This window comes from Manacus vitellinus, unplaced genomic scaffold, assembly GCF_001715985.3.
Source record: "Manacus vitellinus isolate BGI_N305 unplaced genomic scaffold, ASM171598v3 scaffold_5_pilon, whole genome shotgun sequence".
NCBI classification, from domain to species: domain Eukaryota; kingdom Metazoa; phylum Chordata; class Aves; order Passeriformes; family Pipridae; genus Manacus; species Manacus vitellinus.
In genome coordinates this window covers 42,407,301-42,431,493 of record NW_021940682.1, presented here as the reverse complement: position 1 = coordinate 42,431,493, position 24,193 = coordinate 42,407,301, and the positions used below count along the sequence as shown (strand labels likewise).

General features: G+C 36.4%; 1 protein-coding gene across 1 annotated transcript in view; it reads left to right on the top strand.

The window, feature by feature from the left end:
* Positions 1-568: 568 nt before the first annotated feature.
* The window catches only part of TFEC (transcription factor EC), an 87,873-nt gene continuing 64,248 nt past the window's right edge, over positions 569-24,193 (top strand). The window contains exon 1 of the mRNA XM_018080247.2: positions 569-769. Within this exon, the coding sequence (XP_017935736.1) occupies positions 569-769 (201 nt within the window). The remainder of the gene's footprint in view (positions 770-24,193) is intronic.

Genomic DNA, 24,193 nt, shown 5'->3' with positions numbered 1-24,193 from the left:
ATGAGGATACCAACTTTCATCCAGTGAGATGTATGGGTCACTTTGTTAGCTCACTTGCACACACCAAGGTAACACACCAGCTGGAAATTTTGACTTTTAGCGGAATTATTTTTCCCCAGCAAATGGCTTTCCTTTTGACACATTTTAATGTACTTGCACACTGAGAGGAAGAGTGGGTGAACAGAAAACAGACTGTTTTATTAACCCAGCAGTCACCTTTGAGATTCATACGTGTCCACTTTTTTTCTTGCCTTTGTACCTAATCCCAAGAGACTAGTACCTGGCTTCCCTTGGAATAACAAAGTCAGTCACAAATCTCCAAACATGACTGTTAACTGAATGCCAACTGTTTCTTCTCATCTTTTTTTTTTTTTCTTCAGTAGTATCTTAGGGATTGTGTCCTTATGGGTGCCCTATAACCATAACATTAATTTGGGTTTATATTTAAGGATTTTTTCTTTTAATAGTAGAGTAGAGTTCAAAAAAATAAATTGCTACTTCTATTTTGTGTGTGTTTTATAGTGATTTTTTCAGCTCTGCTAATAGTGGAAAGGGAAGAAATAAAGCAATGCTGCAGGCACTGACTGGACTACAGTTTCAGCTCAGAGGAAAGCTACAGGATCAAAAGTGGCCAGACAAGCACCCTCGAGAAGAAACCCATGCACATTATTCACAGTGTCACATGCCAGTTTCACAGCATCCTGCATTCAATGGATCTTTTCCGATGGGAACTCACTTTTCATCAGACAAAGCTCCGGCAATTTCAGAGGTACCTATATTACCAACAGATTTACAAAGCGTGTTTTGGAATGCTGTGTTATCTGTAGGAAGCTATTCTTAATTGTAACATGATTAGCTCATTTTGGAGTGCACCTAAATGAAATCCAGGAGGAAAGTGAGGGTGAAGCTGTTGAAATTACCATGTCCTAAAAAATACATAGGGCTCAAGCAAGCAAATGGCAGGGTATTAACTACCTAGGTCTTGTCCCTGTGCTGCCTCAAAACATGTTCTTTGAATCATTAATCTTAGGATCAACTTTCTGCTGATCCATGGCTGACAATTTACACTCTGTCTTCCTTTTGGATAATGGAATGTCTCTGGAGTTTTCTTTCCACATCACAACGTATTTCAAGGCAGCAGACAAGCTAAAAGCCAGCCGGGGGGCAGCAGGAACAGGGTCCAGCAGCTCCCTGTTTGCTTCTTCGCACTGTGGCAGAGCAGGCAGCATCTCATGATAAGGGGAGAGAGGATGCTGCCTCCTGGCAAATCTGTATCTGACAGATGTGGTTTTGGCATCAGCCATTTGGGTATTTTTTTCTTGCACTGTTGTTTACAGCCTAGGGCAGTTCTGGACTGTAGTCTGGACTCCAAAGTCCAAGGACAGGTGATGGGCAAGTGGTTTGTTACAGTGGTGACGGTGTAAGGGACAATATTGCACAGGCTACTCACTCTATCTCAGTAGAGTGTGTGCAGGGGTGCAGAGCTACCCCACACCAGCCACATCACCTATTACAAGCTGTTACAGAATGGATGCTTAAAACCCATCACTAAACAGATCAGATGACACCACCATATTTCTCTTTATTTGGAAGTAACTGTGGTATTTCAAATACCACATGGTGGCAGCTGTTGATAAAGGCTGGTAGTAGTTTGTTTTTCATTTTTTAAACTGAGGGATGATAAATACCAGTGAGTGGAGCAGCCAGGTTTCAGACATTTCAGACATGTTACATCAGGAATGTCCTGATAACTTGGTATCTGACGCACTGACCCTTTCTTTCCATTTAGCAATGGGACTGAAAATAAAAATATAAATAGAGATTCAACTACTATCCAAACTCTGAATCCAACAATGAATATTTTAAACCTTTCTTTGCTAATAAACTTTCCCTCCAGTTGTTACCACTCCCTTTCACTTCTGGGCTATCTCCACTCTCCTGTTCCTCCAGTGTTCCTCACTGTAGCCTGGGGAAAAGAAGTTTTAGAAAAATAATAAAGTTTTTATTTATTCCTTGCAGCTTTTCTGCCCCTGTGGGCATTTGTCTGCCTGTCTGGCTAATGCGCTGTAATGAATCTTCTCTCTGCCATACACACACATATCGTCCTATCAATCAGTGAGAGGAAATGCTGAGTGTGGTGAGCACTAACAAGCACTCAGAGGGGCAGCACACCAGTGCAGTGGCATGCTACTTTCCCTACAGACTGCTTTAATTGGGGGAACATAAATGAGGCAGCATGTGGCTGGCACCATGTCTTCTTGCCAGTCTCTCTGCTTTGGCAAACTGACCCTTTCTGCTTCAACTTTCAGGGCAGTGCTAACCTTCCTCTAGCTCCTGTTGGAAGGCAAGTGCCTCTCAGCCTCTTTGGAATCTCTGGGTTAACTCAGGCAGCTGGAGCTGCTGGACGATCTTGGTTGAAGAGGCTGGCGGGTGCTGAAGAACCTGCGGGCATAGCACTTTGCAGGTCAGAAATCACAATGAAAACAGAAGTGAGGAAAGGTGGAGAAAAGGAGGGGCTAAGGACAATTATAGCAAGGGAGAGACAGGAGAGGGAAATGGTGAAAGAAATAGGAGGTAGGTAAGCTGGAAGGACTGAGGAAAAGTGGTGACAAAGCAAGTAAGTGGAGAGAAAAAGATAAAGAAGTAAAGAAAAAAAGATGTGGAAAGTCACATATTACTGGAGAGAAATACTAGAAGCAAAAAACAAAAATGAGAGAAAACTAAAAATATTCTTATGCATAAGTCAGGGTGGTCAGGGTGGACAGGAAGCAACATCTCCAGAAGGTCTCAAAGAAGATTGGGTCATCAGAGGAATTTTTCACTGCAGGTTTCAGGATTTAGACAAGAAATCATGCCCAATCCATAATTAAGTAGTAGCATTTTAAGGTACATATCTAAAGACAGGTTGACTTCTAGACATGATTTCTTTTCACCCATTCGTGGTCCCAGCGGGCCATTAAGGACTCACTGTCATTACCCTGTAGCAAGACATATGATTGAGCAAATTTTCTCCTGGAGACTTCACAGCAAAGCCAATCTCTCCTTTTTTGGCTGTCGAAAAGGAGAAAAGGGATTTGTTGAGAAGAATGGAGGAATTATAAACATCTGAGGAATTATAACACATAAAGTGGGATCTTGGAGTTGACAGCATGTAAGGACGGACCATTATACCTTTCTGCAAGTCCCAAATTTTCTTTGCATGCATGGAAGTTCTGGTGTTCATAGGTGTAGCATGTTTGCATTGCAGTCAAGGGATAAAAAATCTTTCATTGCCCAGAGTGAGCACTAATGTGTAATCCATCTTGCGTGAAGATTTACCACAGAATGCCACTGAGAATGTTGTCTTTGAGATCAAGGATTTGGGAAGTAGCAAAAAAGGGTTAGTTTGGTATTTTAGGAAAACAGTAACAAAGGCCTAAGAAAGAAAGTTTGAGGTCTGAGGCCTCTTTTTGTGACACAAAACTTGGATCCAGATTAATTTGTCTGTTGATCAAGGGAAGTCACCTCCGTTCTCCAAGAAGGCAGGTTAACCCATAGAAATACACAAGGAAGTAAAAGAGTGGCCAGATTTTCCTCTGCAGTATTTGTAAGCCCTATAAACTTCAGCTTTAGCAAACATCCTGACTGAAGATTTTGAAAGAAAATCCAGATGAAAGTAGGATGCCATTCATTACTCAAAAAGTGTGACTTCTGCTCCTGAATGAATGCCTGAAAAGGTGAAAGGCAATGTGTTGTGAGAAACGTCATCTGGCAGTCACTGGGCAAAGGACTAGGTTCCTGTTCTCTGTGTTTACACTCTGCTACCCTTTTCTCAGGAGTGTTCCAGTATATTAGTGAAAGTTCAGCTTAGATACTGACTAGAAACACCTTTTGAAGGAAAATTTGTTTTTTCTAGGAATGGTTTTTAATAAATACTAGTTTTGGTGGAAATTTTTATTTGGCAAGCAATCAAAGGAAACTAATTATTTAGTATTTCAGGTTGCCACTCATCTTGTTTCCTATCTCGTCTTTTAATGGACACATTTGGATGGAGGTTGAATTATTTAATTTATATATATATTCCTTCTGCAGCCTATCCCATCTCCATGGCGTGCCTGTTTGTTGTCGTTAATAGAACGTGTGTTCCCAAGTTTAGCATTGTGCATGTCCTTTGCAAAGACCATTGGTGACTTTTAGTTAATTATCATTGCTAAAACCAGAAATAATAATTAAAATACAAACATTCTAAGCATGATACATTCCCTGGTGAAGAGGTGTTATGATTGGAAAAACTTTGTTGCTGTGACAGTATTTTAAAAGAGTTAGTTTATTCATAATAAATAGCAAAAAAATGGTTGATATGGGACTTTTTAAGAAAGCATGAAAAAAGATATGTGACTTATGGAAACCTGATTTTGTCAAAAAAAATTGTATCTCTTTTGATCTGATTTCAAGTTTGGTTGATAGAACTAAGATTGGTCATATAGTATAGTCATGTTTCTTCAAGGTGCTTGATTAGTACCCATGCCAAATTTACTTTCTGTGCAATAACTGAATCAATAAACTAAATAACTGACAGATTTGAAAATGGATTTGGAAGTGGGAGATCATTGCTGATTTTTGACATAGTCCTTTAGAGTAGTACAATAGTAGTACAGTAATGACCTCTTGGCCCAGTGCTACATAAATATATTATCAACTATATCAAATATCTTGTCAACTACTGAAAACATTTTAAGTAAGTGACTTATTTGCTGAGGGGGTGGAGAAGAGTGCAGCATAGAATAGCATGGACTTTTCAAACTGTCATACTATGTGCATAACTAAATAATGTGTATTTTAATGTGAAGTATAAAAACTGCACTTCGGAAGATGAAAAAAAATCAAGATGGAATGGAATGGAATGGTGCGGAATGGAATGGAATGGAGCGGAATGGAATGGAGCGCAACGGAATAGAATAGAATAGAAAATAAAGATCATTAGGTCCACTGATAACCTAACACTGCCAAGTCCACTACTAAACCCTGTCCCTGGGTGCCACATCTACACCTCTTTTAAATACCTCCCAGAATGGTGACTCAACCACTTCCCTGGGAAACCTCTTTCAGTGCTTGACAACTCCTTATGTGAAGAAGTTTTTTTCTAATATCCAATCTAAACCTCCCCTGGAGCAACTTGGAGACATTTCCTGTTGTCCTCTTGGGGCTTTTTATGCTAGAAACCTGTAATTTTGTCAAAGACACATGAGTCAGAGACCTTGAGCAACTGGAAATGAGCTGCCAGAGTAACACTGCAGCAAAATAATAAATCAGATTTGTATATCTAAAAATGTATATAAATAAACAAACAATACTTTAATAGGGCTGTGGATTCTGATTTACCTTTGTATTTGAGGCTGGTCTGACCATTACTGGATGCTGTGTCAATTCATATCTCAAGAGACCCAGTAGGAAACTTGTAGGAAGGTGAGGACTAGCCAAAGAGTCCAGCAAATTATAAAAGTATAAAAAAGACTTAAATTATCATGAAAGATGTGAGGAGCATTATCTGTTTAACTAGTGCAAAATGAAATTTAAAGGCAACCCGCAGAAAAATCCACCAACAGCTAAGAGATACTAAAACACTGAGAACACACTCTCCAATATACGCAGTAAAGGTATGCAGGGGACAGTGATTGGAAGCTAATTTCAGGCACCTGAGTAATGAGTAATTACACAAGAGTAATACTTGACGGTATATATTGGGAAAAGCTGTGCATTAACCACTTTAAAATCCCCACTCTACTATGATTTTCTGTATGAGTGGCTAGGGAGAATAATACTGTTGCAGTGACCTGGGACACTGAGGAAGCTTGGAGACAAGCTTCTCACAAACATGTCTAAAATTGGCTACATTTCTTTTGGAAATAATTGTTTTAAGCTGCTGGGGCTTAATTTTAATACTTACTCTTTAAAAACCTTTCTGCGGGCAAATTTTATGTTTAAAAACAGAACAGGTCCAGTCCAGACATTGCTAGGAGGGAAGTCATGGCATTTTAAAAGTATTTTGAAAATCACAAATACCTTAAAAGTCCTGTGCTGCCTACCTTATATTTCCCATGTAGAGAGTCTCATTTACCCAGTGTCTGCCACACTGACATCCTTTCAGTTCCTTTTTCAGATATCTTCTGCTGATTGAAGCAACTCCCATACTTCATACAACAATGCAAACACTTTCTTAAGCTGATTTTTTTTAGTGAATTGGCACATAATTTGATAGATTTTTGATGGATTAGGAGACAGTATGAGAGGGAGAATAGAATGGCAGTGTCTTACTACTCCCACAAAAATACGTCATTTTAAAGCATGAAAATGCACTATGTATTCAAGAAGAACCTTTTCAGATCCATGCATATATCCCATCTGCTCAATAATCTGTTTCAGAATACCCTCACTGGCATCTCTCCTATCTCTGAAACAGGTATCTACATCTGAACTAGACGCTTTATCAATTTTTTGTAGCCAGTGGGGCAAGCAGGCCTGTTTAAAATCCAATTTATCTGGCTTATCTTAGGCATTTACTTTGAAGTAAGATGGAACGCACCCTAAAGTGACTTTTTTCTTGCTGTTGACTTAAAAATAGTCTAGATAATTAGCTTGGATGTAGGCATCTTCATTTTCTCATACACACAGTCAAATGAATTCCACCTCTATGTCTTTTGCTTCAGAAAATGTATAGAATTTTCAAAACTTCCTGATCCCACTTTAAAATTAGCTTATGAGCTAATGCTTGAGGGTTAAAATTTAATTTTGTCAAATTACCACAAATAAAGTAATTCAGGTTATTATGCTTTTTAAGTCTTCCTAGACTGTTTGCTGAAGCAGTTTGTAGCAGCACAACTATCTGTGTCTGTAGCTTGTTTCATGGCAGTCATTTAAAATACATTACTTTTTAATTCTGTGCACTGTAGTATTTTTATTTTTAATGTAATACATTTATTAATACTAAGAAAAACTTTAGATTTTATATTGATATTTATACCATAAGAAAGAGTATACAGAGAAGAGGAAGGGTGGAAATTATGTAAAGAGGTTCATAAATAAGTGAGAAAAGGGAAAAGGGAAGGAGAGCAAAACACCTCTTGGAAAATCTGGCAAGAGGAGGAGCAGAATGGAGACCAAAAGACATGAGTAAGTGGGAAATAAATAGAGAGATCTGTCTAGGATCCTCAGGCTCACTCATTATTTTGTAGACTTTTATAATATCTCTTCTTTTCTTCTCCTTTTCAAACTTCACAGACTTCATCTTTATAACCTTACAGCGTGTAAAGTCTACAGTCTCGATTCTTTCTCCCATATACCTCATCATTTTTTGGTCATTTTTTAGACCTCTTTATTTTTGCTATGTCTATTCTTGCACACTACTCTTCACATCTGAGCACAGCTGTTGACCTACTTCTGTGCGATAATTCCCATAGCATGGAAATCACTGATGTCGCTGTGACTGAAAGAGTAAGTTCAGCAGGTCCATCACCTTCATCAGTTGAAGAAAGCATTAATGCTCAATCAAAAGCTGATTTTTGACTCAAAATTAGAATCACAGGTAACAATTTTCTAAGGACTTGAAGGTGTCTCCTGTAAGGACGGTTCAACCTAAAGTCTATTGTGATTCTTTGTATGAAGGAGGCCAAGAAGTGTGGAAGACAGATCTAAGAAGAAAAATAGTCATGATTTAATCACAGGATGTCCTGATTTCTCTCCATGTATTCCTAGCTCAGAACCCTGAGCAGCAGTAAGCTGTCTGTCCACACTTGCACATTTAAGTATGTCCAGGACATGTGCAGGCAGTCAGCCTCTCAGCAACTCTTAGAAGAGTTCTTGGCATGGTTTAACCTATGCCTACTAGTGCTCTCCCTCACCGAGGTTTTGGAAGTTACAGAGTCCTGGGACAATTCATAACAGCATTTTGCAAACAGTTATGTTCTTCTAGTTGGTCAAGAATTCAGTGAAAAGAATATGGGCTCTTCCATGACTTCTGGGCTCAGTGTCCACCACCATTCCTAAGTCAATTTTATGAATAAAATTATAGCTTGAGTGGGTCCTGTAAAACTTCTCTTTTGACAACTATGTGGTGTTCAATGTATATTTCAAAACAGGTGGTACAAATAGGGGCAGAACCCATTTTCAAGCAATTTTTTTATTTAATTTTAATTTTTAATGTTTTTTTTTTTTTCATGGGGAATATGAACAGGTCCTACTAAGAATTAGCAAAGGTTTTACAATTGTAGAGAGCAATAGTGCAAACACTGCTGTCTCTACCTTGAAAGCATTCGGGCTTTTCTAGTGTTAATGAAGGAGACTCAGTTTCTTGTCACCTGCAACAGAGAAAAGCTCCGCAGACTTGCAAAGATCAGCATTTTTTGAAATGCTGGCCCAGCATTAAAAGCATAACAGGACTGCCAGCCTACTATCAACTTCAGTGTAAAAGTGAGGACCATGATGGGAGTTAGGAGTCTGATATAAGTCTACAACTGACAGTCATGCTATTCCTGAGCTGACAAATGGCAGCCAGGCAAGAAGTAGTCAAGCTGAAGGGTCACTAGGGAAAGAAGACCTTTGAAACAGCAGTGCTAGTCTCCATGACAAGGGTTATAGTAATTGAATTTTGAAAAGATCTGAATGTTGAGAATTAAGTATTATACACTGCATTAGTAATTATATAACAGATAATATTAATGATTCTTATGCAAGTGTTTGTTAAACCTGTAATTCAGATTTAATGAATAACCAATGGTCTTTTTTATAAGAAGGAATCCCACACTTAATTTGTGAGATTAATCTTATTTAAAGCAAAAATTCTCTCTCTGAATAGCTGGTGGTATTCAGCCTAAATTAGCATGTGCTGAAGTGAGCAGTTGAGACTCATCTGACATTTATTAGGACAAATGCATAAAGGCTGTGCTGTGGCAATACCATTTAATTGTCAGGGCAATTAGTTGCCACTTTGGATATCAGAATTGTCACTGACTTAAAAAAAAAAAAGGGAGGAAGACACAGCACAAATAGTTTCCTTTTTAACTGGAAACTATGTCTGAATTTTATATTGCTCATAGAATTGTGAATATGATAGCACAGATCAGACCAAGACATAACAGAGGAAAAGTTATCACTTTAAAAATGATTGGTCTACTTGTGACTTTAAACCAATTCTTAATTTTATAAAAAAATGTGTAAATCACTGGGCACTAGGGTTAATTCCCTGTAGTGTTTATGGTTCCCTTACATCCCTAGAAAAATCAGGATTGTTTGTTTTCTTTTCAACTATATGAATATATTAAAAATAAAAAGCCCTTCATGCATTATTCTTTGAGCCTTAGTTCATTTGCTCTGAAGCTTGTGTAGATATTTAGCAAGTCATATGTGCATATTGTCTAGAAGTTTGACTCCTATCTCTTACTTTAAGAGCTTTCTTAGTCTGAAAAATATTCATAGAGTTATATTCTTTCAATATTCAAATAAACTGTCCATTGCATGAGAAAGTCCTCTTCAAGTGCCCTCCTTTATTTCTCTTTTTGTTCTCGCGTGTTTTCTAGGGAAATTTGCAATCAGTGTTGCATATCTACCATGTAATGTTAACACAGTAGAGCCACAAAAATACAGCATAGAAATGGGAGTCCATTTAGCTCAAGGCTCTGATCACAAGTGCAGTGTCTGGAAGCCTATACTCTGGCAGCTTGTACAATGGCTGGCTTTTGGATTAATATAGGAATGCAAAGCTATAAGTTCTTAATCTTCATAAAGAATGACAACCATGTCTAAATGGCTAGAGCCTATGTGTTCATCCTGTCCTCTGCTCCTCACCAAAGTGGGATTTATTGGTTTCAAATCTGTCCAGATCAACTTCTACAGACTATCTTTTTCATGTGTAGGCCACTTCTGTATCTGGACAGATTGGAAAAAGTGATTAGATGATTCTCTGCTTTAAAAGGGGGAAATTTAGGGAAATTTTAAATCAAACTTTGGGAAAAATTTAGAGAGATTTTTATTTTGGATATGCTGGAGACCTCTGGGCTATGTTGTGATCCAGCTGTGTGGAACGAGAATTTTGCTTATCTCAGCTGCCATTTACTACCCCTGCAATGGTGGCAATATATCTCATACATTTTTTCAAAACTATTTCCAACCATCCCAAAATGTCAGTATGTTTTTACCATGAGGCAGATGATCTTTTCTAACTAACTAGCCTGTCTACTTTCTGAGCAGTACCAGACAGATTTCATTTATAGCTATATAATAATTGAATTAGCTTCTGTACATTATTTTCTGTGTAAGGGTATAGGACTTGTGGAGGCCAGCACTTCAAAACTTGAGAAAGTGATACTTTTTTCAGAGACAGGACATTAAAAATGAGAGCTACAAATAAAAGATTGAATCCTTAAAATTTATAGATCGATTGATTTGTGTTTTAACTTCTTTTGTTAGAGTCAGAGGTAAACAGATTGAAATGAATGAAAATTCCAGATAGACTTTACAGGTAGTTGAAATCAAACTGAAAATATGATTGCAGTAGTGTCAAGATGTCATGATTTATCTACGATTACATGCAAATTCAGCAAAACAACAGAGGCTGAAGCCAATCTGATTCAAAACATCTCACATATTTTCCATCATGGTGTTTCCTCTTTTATTGTCAACCTTGTTTCTTCTAAACCGTTGTTGATCTCTGGCATGTTGTGATCTTGAGTACACCATCTTTCCTCATACTGATTGCTGCTATACCTACTGCCACGAAATTTTTTTATTAGTGAACTTAATACAAAGCAACCTTCGGTGATCAACTTTACCCATGAAAGTATTACTCTTCTTTTGTGGAATTGTTATCTGTTATAATATTAGGGCCAGATTTTTTAAATATGTAGCAACTGATGCTTATTTCCAAATCTCTGTAGCATCTTCCTGTACTATTTTGAAGAAGAGCACTTAGTCATTCTCTGGTATCTCCTGAAGTGCATTTTTCCAGAAATGAAGAACATGGGTTCTGTCAATAGAAACCTGTGGCGGATCTTGGTCTTGACTTCTCCACTGGTTGGAAGGAAATAAAAAAAGCTAAGCGTGTCTCCCACCTGTCCTGATTCACAGCTGGTTCTGTATTAGTTTAGTTATACTTCAAATGTCCTGCTGTACAAACTTTTAATCGGTAAAACATGATGTGTCTCATATTTGCCTCTGAGAAAAGGATACAAGCAGCTCTTTATAACTGATGTCAGCAATTTTTGATTTGACAGAGAATTTTAGGATATTCAGATGTACTCCCTGAAACAGAAAGCATCTTCACTTTGGATCATTGTATCTTATGCTGTAGAGGTAGTTACTCAAAAAGCAGAGAAAATTACATGATTTATTGCCCATCAAATGCAAATACCAAATAAAGCACAAAAAATTCAGCATGAGTAAAGAAACACAAGAATTCTTTGTCAAAAATTCAGTTGCCTACTCTTTACTTCATAGTATAGAAACATATGTTTCGTCCACCTAACATTTTTCACCTAATGTTTATCCTTTCTCAGGAGACAGCTATTTGAATGTAATAATTTTCATCTGTGAGATTGCTTAAATCTCACAAAGCTGAGAACCAGAGAAATTGGTAATGGAGAAAAGAGTAACGAACAGAAATGGCTTTGGTGCTCTTCAAAGGAGAATACCTGTTGTGAATGGCAACAACTTTTTCTTGTGTCCATAAACATAAAGGAAGAAAAGGCACTGTTATTCTACAGCCAAGATAGTTTTCAAAGCAATGCTACCTGTAGAGGTTGTCAAGAAAGCAGAAAAGCCACAATAACCCCCATATTGTTAGCATTCCACATTCCACTTATTTCACCCAGGACTGCATATTTATTTTGAGATTAATTTAGTACATGTAGTGTACATTTGCCAAGTTTTTTTCTCCCCTATTTAAATCTTCAATTCCAAAGTTATGTATTAATCCTATTACTGCTAATTGAGAGAAGTCTGCAGTCTTTTTGAGTTAGGTGAAGTTCAAGTTGTAATTGGTATCAAAGAAAGGCACAATGCAAGAACTGCATATTAATATTTAACTCTTGCCATTTTATTATTTCCACTTGAAAATTACAGCAGTGGTTAAAAGACCTTTTTATGAGTTCATGAGGGTAGTGAATTGGAGACTATGGGATGAGATTTTTCATTCATGAAGCAAGATCATCAAAAATTGCTCTGTAAGAAGTGTAAATGAAATATTATACTGGTGCCTGGTAGTACTGGTTATAGCTACGGGTCTCTCAGTACTCCCATTATGAAATTTTGCTTGTAGGTTAAGTAGTTGCACTGTAAAATTTTGCTCAAGGCTAATACAGCATACAAGATTCTAACCCAGGAGCTATTTTGTTTTAAATCTTCCATTTAGTCTTTTGCAGATAACTAGAAATTGTGCTAGTTGTAGATGATGTTTTGGATTTGAGTACTTTTTAAATGACTGTGCTTTTAAAGCAGAACATCTCATAAGATATGCACACAATGGTGGATTAATTGCTTATGACTGAAAATAAGCACAAAGACCACCCAGGACAAAGACCACCCCTTTGATTTCAGATCCCTAAACAAGAACATTTAATCGTACATTTGTTCAAAGACACAAATGGTGAATTTGTTCAAGGGTCAAAGAAACAAAAAAAAAGTGGCCATTGACTTGGTGGCTTTGGAAATAATTTCTACCCCTGATTAAACAATATTTATAAAATCAGTTAATGAAGAATTTCTGTTAGTTTTATTTTACCATTTTTTCTGATTTTTATGCATTGGGAATTACAGGCTTTGGCTTTAATTATGCTTATAGTGCATGTTCACCATGATAACCTTGGGACTGCTATAATCAATGATTTGAGATCAAACTGGAGAGAGACCAGAACACAGGAATCATTTTAGAACTGTATCTTGCTGAAATATCACAAAAAACATGTGAAAGAAAAGGTGCTTGAGAGGAAGAAAAATGATAAGAAGTAATGCTGGAAGTCAGAGTAAACAAGTAAAGAGATCAAACACAGAAAGGAAGCAAAGAAGAGACTAAAAATTAGGGAGAAGAGCACTGAAAACTGCAGAGCAAAGTGGACACAGCTGGAAATACTGTATCTCAACCATTCACTTTACATTAGATGTGATAAAGTGTGATAACAATTGCTTATTTTTTCTATTGAAAGCGTCGTCCATCACAGAAACATTGAAGATAGTATAAACAGGTCATTTGGCCAAAATGTATAACTAGCAATGTTAGAAAAACTGGTTCCAAAGTGAAACATTTGATTCTAAAAACCTGCTCTATGCACTATGATTTCAGATCAATGCACAGATATTCAAAGCTTTTTTATTTATTTGCCAATTTTTCCATTAATATTATATATTAATTTACTTCAGAGTTTGTTGCATTGTAAGGTCAGACCAAAACTGCGTCCATGCAGGTCTGGTAACTTTGTGAGGTGCATTAATTCAACTGTAATCATAGACAATTCTGTACGCAGAACAAATCTCAGTTGCTTTCTAAAGCAAATGAAAGTTTTGGGGTTTTTTGTTTCATTTTGTTTTGTGTTTTGTTTTTTTTTTTTTTGACAAAAGATTATGAAACTAATACTGGATTGGAACCACATGATAAATATAAGCTTGTAACTTCCATTAGTGCTGTTGCAAATCATAGATATATTTCTAAAGAGCAGACTTCACATCTTGTTCATATCTAGACCATGAATAATTGAACTGTGTCCTGCCTTTTTAATATTGAAAGAGGCAGATTACAGTTACAGGCCAAAGGGTGTGAATAATTAAAACCAGATTGCAATAGGTCTGGAGATAAGCTATGGTATCTAACACAGGGAGAATGAAAAAAAAAATAATGTTGCTGCAAAAACCTCCAACTGACTTAGTGAGAATTTACTTTGAAAAATTCAGTGGGACAGAATACAAATAAGCAATGTAATCCACTTTGCGTTACTGAAAATGTGAATTTTGTGGCTTAAGTGATAATATTAATAGTTAAAGTACATTTCGTACAGAGTGCTTGAAGTATCTTCCAGATCATTCAAACTCCAATATTAGTTCTGTTTCTAGATTTTTCCTTTAATTAGTAAAATTGCCAACAAGATTACAATACAAATATTAAGTTCATACCTTTTAGGTGTTGGGGACCATTGACTCCAGCATCCTTTCATATATATTTATGCTAAGTAATTTTTTTTCCCCCACTGAGATTTTGACAATATAATATGAATTTTAAAGTTTCACCCCCCGGGCTTACTGTAAGAAAGGTGTCACACATTGCAGGTAATAATTTAAGATGCAGAGACACACATTCAATTCCTCATAGTATGAGGCTTATCTTCCAGAAACACCTAAATGGATCCAGCATTTTAGTAATGTAAATAATAGGCATCTAATTAAAGTTAGTTGCCCAAGTCTCACTCTGTGATGACCCATAAGAGACAAGCACCTTCTGAGGACTAAAAAAAAAAAAAAAAAGAAATAATCCTGCCTTTATATAATGTCTCTCAGAGGTATCTGAAAATGATTTACTTTCTGGAGGTCCTTTCTCTCGCTATTGTCCAAAAGACAGACTTTTTCCTGACACAGACTAGAAAACTATCTCTTAGAGATGAATGTCATGTGTGATGAATGCACAAAATTATCCAGGGACCTGAGTTTAGGTAGGAAATTGCACCTGACTCTTTGATGTCTTTGTGTAGGAGTTAACCACTGAGCCATTCTTCTTGCAAGCCAGATGATCTTCCTTGAGAGACAGTCAACTTCTCTTGCAGCCAAGTGAAGCATGAAGTCTTTTCTTCCCTTCAAGTCAGTAACATACACTTCATTCTTTCACAGCAGGATCAGCACCTCTTACAACAAATACAGCTCCACAAATGACTGTGAGATGCTAAAGCTCATATTTTAGGATAGTGATACAGACAACTTTATGACCTGCCTGACAAGTGTGCTCATCTTACAGCCTTCTGCTCCTCTGGTGCTGACCACTGCTGTAAGCAGAACAAGACGAACTGGTAATGTGATGTCTTCCAATATCTAGCACAAAATATTTCACATTAGGTGTTATATGTTAACTATCTGGAGTGTACACGATGCAAAAAAATTATCTACAGTAGTTCTGCAAAAAGCAAACATCACTTCCCTGCAGATGGGCTAAGGATTGCCACCTGTAAGCCAAAAGCCCTGGGAACAATTTCAAAGCCTGCTGATAACCATTTAACTTTATTGACTTTTACTTTCAGTCTGCAAAAGCACTATTTTTAGTGTTGCACAAAGAATCATTCTGCATTCAAAAAGAAAAATAAGCTGTGAAAACATTTTGAAAGCATTCCAGCCAGGGATTCATTGAAGAGACTTGGCCTGACAAGACACTCCACTGGTTCATATTTAAATCATTATTAAAAACCATGCTATGGAAGGTATTATTTTGGATCATAGGCAATAAAGCTTATGGGGAATCCAGCTCTTTGAAACCTTGTGTTTTTATGAATAAAATTAAACACAAATAAAAAGAAAAAAAGGTCCACAAATCTGCAAAACTTTTCTGTGCTCTTATTTAAGATCTTTATATCAAGTCAGGCCTTGGTGTGTACGGGGGTAATTTAAGCACAGTTTCTGCCAAAAGAAGTGCTGGTGACAATTCAAAAGTGATTCCCTCACTGCTGTGCTACAGTTAATGGGCCACTCTTCTGGTAGAAACAGTATTGCTTCTAAAAAATGTGATGATATTCTGCAGATAGAAACATCTTTCTCTGCATTATGCCCATTGATTCAAAAAACAATACAAATCTGTGGAATATAGACTTGGAAGAAAGGAAGCTTAACTGGACTTTATTTTCAAAAATAACAAAATAAAAGAATCCACTAGAAGGTATAGGCTCTTGTCAATAGTTTTTTTTCTGATTATTTGTTATACTCAATATATAAATATATATATCACCCCCTCTAAGCATGCATACACTTGCTTAAAATATCTTCTATATATATGTGTGAATGTGTGGAAGTGTGTATAAAGGTCAAAAGCTGTGAGTAGTCTGTTGTCATTCCATTGATAAAGATATCAGAAATACGCATATAAGCAGTCAATTAGTGCTGTCAAGTGCCTGCCACCTAAGAGTCTAATCTCTGGTCATTCATAATGGATCAACAGTTTCATCACAGAAATAAGCACCTGGTAATCAAACAAACAAGTAACCTGTGTTCAGGTAGTTGTGATACGCTATTTACTACCTTTGCACTGTTACTAAAAAAAGATGCTAGTGACTGTAATTGACCCACTGGTTACAGTACCAGAAGATGGGCATTAAAAATTAACCTCCTAGATAGATGTGCCTAGATCAGATGCTTAGATGAGGCACATTAGGTTGGTATTCTCAAAAATGCCTACAAGACTAAGAAATGCGTTCTCTATGATTTCAGTTAATTAGTGAGTGCTGCAGCAAACAGGTGAATATATAATTTTCTTTTTTTGTTAGTAATACCTTAATCTCTGTGATGTGTCAGCATCATTCATGTAGTTAATCTCAAATACACTACCAATTATTTTTTTCTACAATTATTTTTTCACAGTTGGAAGATGAAAGTGCAATTTCTTTATAGTTCCATGATGTTCCTCAAAATATAAGCATATTATTAGTCTCTTATGCAATTTCCTTGCTGCCATTACTGGCCATATGCCGTCAGTTGGTTCACTGGCTTTCTTTGTGGCTCTTAAGTTCATCATGCATGTTAGTTCTTTCAGAAAGTATTTCTGAAATACTCATTGTAAAGGGAATATTCCCAAGTATTTTAGTACCAGAGCTATTGTAGATTTGTGGTTTTGTGGTTTTGTGGGATTCAAAGGATACCATGGTGACTTTGTAACTTCTCCAAAATTAGTTGAGTGTTTTGGGTTTCGTGTAAAACCTCCTAAAATTCCTATAAGTTCAGATTCAACAAATATATTTGATTTTTGTTTTTATAAGGAGAGGTACTATGGAAATCCATAGTAGCCTATGCTAGTAGCCTTCTGTTACCTCCCACAGGGATGAAATCTGTGGTACTTCTTTAAGTTGTGCTGCATTAAATAAATAAAAAAACTTTTGAATATGCCTCATAGTGAAGCAATGTTCCTTTCAGGTTCAGTTTCAAAGTGACTTCCATCACTTTCCCAAGGCATCAATATTTGATAATTTTTAACACAGATTCCTAAAGAAAAGTGGCACGTTTTGATGGCAGTTGCCATCTGTTTCCTTGCCATCAACCTTTCTTTCCTTCCATCTCAATATTCTTGACCCTACAGGCCAGTTTCAACAGAACTGCCTTGAGGTGTCATGGAAATCCACAGGTGGATAGGGAAAAAAAGCTTAAATTGTACAATAGGGAAAGTAAGCTCTTAATGCAGAGTCATGAGCAAGGGCAGCAGCTGTGTGGGGACTCTTGGCCTTATGTGGTGCTCTGGCTCAGAAGCCCATGGGCTGAAAGCTCCCTTCCCTGGCAGCAGATGTGATCAACTCTTGGAAGATGCAGTGCAATGATCATGAGAAACAATCCAAAACAGGTGACTGGGAGTCCTGGGAGAGAAAGCTTTAAGGGAAACGTAACAGAAATCCATAGGAAACTGCAGTATCATTCTCACTATTGCTTATTAGTATGCAACATTCAAATTATATTGTGATATGTGAAATTGTCATGAGAAGAAAGACTACTTTATTTATCATACTTCTCCAGCTTACACCCATTTTGAGGCTGATCCTCTGCGTCTATTTTTATACTGAAGTTGTTAAGGTAGTGTAACAAATCAATGCTTTTGACTGGTGTGTTGAATTTTGAACCAGGTTTTGTATTTTCTTACTATATTTCAGATGTTCCACATCTGAAAATAGATATCCTTTTCCTCTGAACACTTGAGATCCCTCATTTACTTTATCACAGCCCTGTGCAGTGCAGAAAGTTCATGAAAAATGTATAATATTAATGATAATAATAATTCCTTTACTTATTATTCAGGCAAAGTTCCTAATCATTAGCAATAATTTAAAAACAGAACACTAGGCTTTTGCTACTGTTTAAATAAGATATACTGCTTACTAGATAAGAGACAGAATTTAAAATAAGATGCAATTTCCAGGGAAAAAGCTCAATTTCTGAATTGTGTTACTGAAAAAAGAAAGATTCATTAATGTGACTAGTTTCATAATCAGATAATATTCTTGCTGTATTTAACAAAGAGTTAACTTTGGACTGTAGCATTTTAAATGAATATAAGAAGAAGTTTATGTATTTTATTTATTGTGTTACTAAGAAGATACTTAACTTGTTTCCACTTTGGAAAAATAGTTGTGTTTAGCTTAATGATGTTCAGTTCTTAAAATGTTCAGGGGCTCAGGTTTAAGTCCACCAGGGCAACATATTTTACATACAGTTAAGAATCGAGTTGAGAATAACTACTTTTTCTTAAAGAGGTTTTGTTGCTGTTTGTACCCTTTTTCAAGCTCAAATCAATTGTTCTTGTGGGGAATCAATCCCTATTTCTGTTCTCTGCTGTATTCCATATCTAGTAGAAGTTCAGTTTATGTCATGGCTCTTGGAGGCCCTTTATTAAAATTCAGAGTTAGGAGTTGAATATTAGTCTGTAAGCTGTAATAAGACTATTCACATATGAATTTCTGTTCTTCCTAATTACTTAGGGAGGAAATAATTTACATTTCATACTGCTTTATACATAGAGAAAGGAGTCAAGAAGACTTTCAAACTTAGCTTCCACACATGATATGGGACTTGTGACAGACCTCTGCACTGGGCTGCTCCTGTGGAAGTTGTAAGGAATTGCTATTGACCTCAGCAACAGAGCACTTTCAGAAGGCTCAGCCGTGACTGAAACAGGTCATAGTCAGAAGTTACTGGATAATTCTGTTTGTTCAACCACATCAGTGCCCCAGAGTGCAAAGCATTATACAGACATAGCAAGCTACTTCCTTAAGGGCCTTACAGCTAAAAAGGACTTTATTGACAGAAAGCACATCTTAAACTTTTAAACTTTCAATGTCAAATCTAGTAATACAGAAAAAAGTGGAAAGGATAACAATAATCATTCAACGCAGATACTGAAGTTGTATGTTTGTTTAAATACTGCTGCTGATGTTTTACTTTTCTACATTAAAAAGTAGTTGGAGCTCTATCTGGAATAAGAAATTCCCTTTTCTCTGAAATAAAGAGATGTTTTCAGCTCTGGGATCACTTCAATGACTGGGGCTGGGGGTTCTGGAAAGTCCTGAGATACTCTTGTAACAATGAAGTCTACCTTAAAAACTAGGACTCTGTGCAAATTAAATTTTATTGGTTTCTTCTGTGTAGAAAAGCAATATTTAGAAATTTAGAAAACTGACATGTAGAAATTATCTGGTGAACAGAAACTGCAAATTCTCCACTGTCTTGCCTCAGAATGCATGATTTCACCCCTTTAAATGGGTTCCAGGAGAGTAAGGTGTCAACCTTTGTGCTCACATGCCCCTGCAGATATTGCCTTAATTTAACAGCAATATAAGAAATCATACCAGCTAAGTTTTTCAAGTGAGAGAAGAGAAACTAGTGGGGGAGAGCAGCCACATGCTGAATTGTGGCTAGTCTTCTGTGAGCAGCATTCTGAGATAAGGTCCCAAAGGACCAGACTTCCTCCCCTCCCCTACCTGGTGAAGGTGTTCCTCAGCACAGCTGCTGGTAACATAATATATGGTGGCTCCACTGTGTGATATATTGAGCATTATCAAGGAATTCAAAAATTGGAGGTTAGATTTTACAAAACCAGTTTTGGCAGTTTATGGATTTGGCATAAACTCTCTTGTAAGGAATAATTGTTTGGAAATATTTTAGCCTTTTGAATTTTTGACTATAGTATCACAAGCCCAACTCTGCACCATTGACTTAGAGTACTCTTCTGCTTTAGAGTTAGATAACGTTCTCCTATTTGTATAAACTATCTTAATTGTCAGATATTAAAAAATTGGTGTTCCTTGAAGAGAAATGATTTGATATCTGCTTTACCTGAATTACACATTAATGAGACAAAACCTTATGTTTGGCCTATATAATGAGGAAAAAGTCAAGTCACAGAGTGTGAAAGATATGTGTTTTATGCATGGACATAAGTGTGCAAAATACTTCACAGAATTCTTTGGTTTTTCATTTTGATGCTAACATAGCTTATGAAACCAAGTTTGAAAGTGAATGCTTAACAAGTATGAATTCATGGATGATGAGTTTTGCACTAGTTCAGTCAACAGTTCAGTCTATAGAGTGTGATCAGAGATAGTATTTTGTTTAGACTAATAGAAATATTTTGCACACCATTCACCTGAAGATGGAGCTTGAGTGGTTCTGAATATAAATACAAAGTATAACTCGTTTCACAGAATTGCGATTAGTAACTTTCTCTTTAAACTTTGTACGGAGAAAGAAGCACCATCTTAAGCTTATTTAGATTCTTGTGGCAGAAAAATGAAATCTATAAACAAACTTTCTTTCTTTAATCTTCCTCAACTACCCTATGCTCCTGGGTGTTTTACAGTTTCTCATATAAGACTCCTGTAATTATTGAACAGTTCTTTTGACCTGGTTGCTTGAAGGATATTGGATTTCTGTTATCTGCAAATGGAGATTAGCAGTCAGATCACCTGAAAAGCTAAAACATTGTTATTTTTTTTCAGACAGATTTATTACGAAATCTTTCCCCCCACCCACCTTGGACTTCAAGATTCACATTTAATTCATTGTATTATCTGTTCAATGTAATTTGAGGATGACATTCCTGGGGCAAATTTTTATTAAGCACTCCAAGATCTCCAGTACAATCTTATAAGCTAACTGGTATCTTTGAAAAAGAACAGTTACATAGTTGGATAGCTTAGGTACCTATAACTATGATTTAAAATAATTAGACCATATTCTCTGTGGCTGCTCTTTTCTGTTTATTTCAGTGACCACTTTCTTAAAGGACCTATTGCCTGTGCATACTGCATCTCAGAGTACTCTCTGAGGACCCAGTTTTACCTCTACATTCCAGCTTTTCAGGTAGAGACATTGATTTCACAGTTCCCAGCCACATGGAAGTGTCTATGAGGACCTAAAATTACTGACATTGCCTGCAGTGTAACTACTTAAAACGTAGGGTATTCCTAACTGTGAATAGTCTTGGTCCTAATTCTGCTGCTTGTGATTCGTGCCCCCAAACTACTGTCTCATATTCCTAATTTTCTAGGGTCTTAGGAGCAGGAATGTGGGTATCTGTGGCAACAGAACAACAAACATGGAATGAATGGCCAAAACCAGGAAACATACAAAATTTTCCCATTTTGGGTGGAAATGAAGACAGTCCTAAGAATGAATTTTCTGAAATTTGAAGCCCGTGAACAGTTGCAAACAGGAGTTTTGCAAACAGGAACCTGGACTTTGATGTCACAGAACATAAAGCTTTTATTTCCCTTTTTTGTATTCTTATGATTAAAATTAATTCCTTTTTTGTTATGAAATTTTGGACATAGAAGCATTCCCAGCGCTAGTATCAATAACGAAATGTGATATGACAAGACTATTCCTAGAAATTCTCTCTTAAGTCACAAAGCGATATTTATCTCTCAATTTAACAAAGATCCTTTATGGTAAAAATGAAGAGTGGGGAGGGGCAGGGAGAGAAAAATGAAATACTGTAAAATAATTCTCATTTCTACAAATGCAGTAGTACTAGACACTATGTAAATAAAGTGACAGGCATGTGGGGAGGAATGCAGGGTCACTAGGGCCAGTGATCTCCACAAAGAATCAAGAAGACAGTTGTAAAACATTATCTATCCAGTTCACAAACCTTCTTCAGCCTCTGTTTACAAGCCTGAGTGAAAACATTTTAGGCAAAGCTTTAAAAGAACATGGAGGACTGTACAAAAATGCCAAGAATTGGATTAATTGGCATAATACAAGGTGGCTGGGCACAGTTGGGGAAAGTGTGAGTGTAGGGAGAATCCCCACCAAGTAAGACTGTCTGTGCAATTAGCTATCTGAACTCTAACCCTTCCAGAATAATTAATGAATAACAGAGGGGATCAAGACAAAGACACAAAGTGATTTGGTGGGTGCTAGCAAGTAATACATCAAAGAATGCTGGTAATTGGCCCTGTGGCTTTCATTCTTTGCCCTATTTCTTTCAATTCATTGACTCAAAATAATGGGTTCAGGTTCATTATCAACAGGTTTTAGCTGCAAGAGCACAACACTTCAACAAAGCTATGATTGTAGCAGTGCTGGTGGCTAAGCAAAAGTTGTAGACTTTAGCACACTCCCTTGAAAGGGAAAGTAGCAGCATAGTCATAGGCTTTGTCTTACATGAAACAGTTCGTATTCACGAATTTGCTCTGAGTTTTCTAAGACTTGGTGTTCACTGAGGTTACAATGCTGGAATACAGTTGGTATGGGCAGGTATGTATAACTCCACTTCAAACACTAATGTAGTAGCAGCATCTATATTCTGTTCCTTCAGCTGTAAGAAATGAATTAGAATTCCTGACATCATGTGTCACATGTACATGACATTATTTGCATACTAATGGCGACAGTTTGGAGGCTTTTCTCTCCCTGTTCGGAAGTATTGCAGTTAAAGGAAAATTAATTATTTTGAAGCCATAAAAATATTTTCATTACCCACAAAATTTTACTTGGAGGTTTGAGGTTGGTTTTTTTCCATTAGAAATGGAATCTCCACTGTTCTGTTTTGTTTCTAGTGTAAATGCTGTCATAAGATGACGATTTAGCTGATGAGGTGGTATTTAATTAATTAGAATGTCTTTTGATAAAGAGTAGAAGAAGGAGCAGGATATTAATCAGTTATCTTCAAAGAGTGAATGATGTGTATTTTTTCTCTGCTGTCATTTTGCCATTTTCTTCCTAGTGGATGCTGTTATCTTCTAACCATCACAGTAAATACAATTGCATTTATGCTTAAAATCTGAATGGCTCTACAGCTAAAAACTACCCTTTTGGTTTAGTATTTGAGAAATATGAGAAGTAGCTTAAATTCTAGAACCTTGCTTATAACCACAAATGGATGTAAAATTATTTTTCTTCTAGGTTAAGCAATGTCATTCTGAATTTCAGTTCATTACAAATATGCAAATATTTTAAATACCAAATTGTGCTCCTTATTCTTATGGACAACAATCTGAAAACTTCCCATTTCCTCTGACAGTCTGTTAGGACGTAGCTGCTGGTGCAACTATTTTCTGTCTAAGTGTTACAGGTCAGAGTCTGATCTCCATTATTTCACTGTCTTTTTGAAAGAGCTTGAACAAACTTTCTGCACAATTGCATTTAAAGGGGACTATATTTTGTAATTGTGAAAGTAGAATACTGAATAAAGTTACGTAAAAAGTTTCTGGCACAGCTTGTGGTATTTCATTTTGATTTTAGTCATCTTTCTGAAAATAGCAATTATGTACGAAATATTCAAATAAACATATGAATTACCAGTGTATAAATACAGCTATAAATACAGGTATTTATACAGCAGCCTCCCCCCAGCTGTTTAAATGCATTTATATTGTTTGAAATAATGATGTCACTGATCTACATGTAGTAGTTCTTTGTGGTCTTCTATTATGCAGATTCCTCCAGTAGGATATATACCTTATCCATAACTTTGTCTGTGCCATGGAAAAAATATTACAGTTCTGGAAAATCTTTATTAACATATATTATAAATTGCTTAGTCATTTTTTGATAAATTCTATGCAACATTTCTTAGATTTTTTAAAATTTTTAAATGTTTGTATTAGAACACTTCTTAGCACTGGGAATGGTGCTACAAGCCTAGTGTGACAAAGCTGTTACTCAGAATGTTTGCTTTCCCCTGTCCCTGATTCCAGGTGGTTTTGATAGAGATTTCTTTTGTAAATCTCAGCATAACTCAGATAATATATGAAAGAGAGAATTTCAGAATTGTCATTACTTTAAATTCAAATTCTAATTCTTTTGGAGGCTTTTTATAACACTGATATAGTCTTTTCCCTCTGTTCATATTGGGACATGAATGCCAAAAATTTAACATTTTCACAATAAAAACAGCTAAAGATGACAGAGTAAACTGTGATTTTTTTAGTCTTGCCACACCCATATGTTGTCAAAATAAATATTTAAAAACTACCTGCATTGTGAAAAGCCATACTCCAAG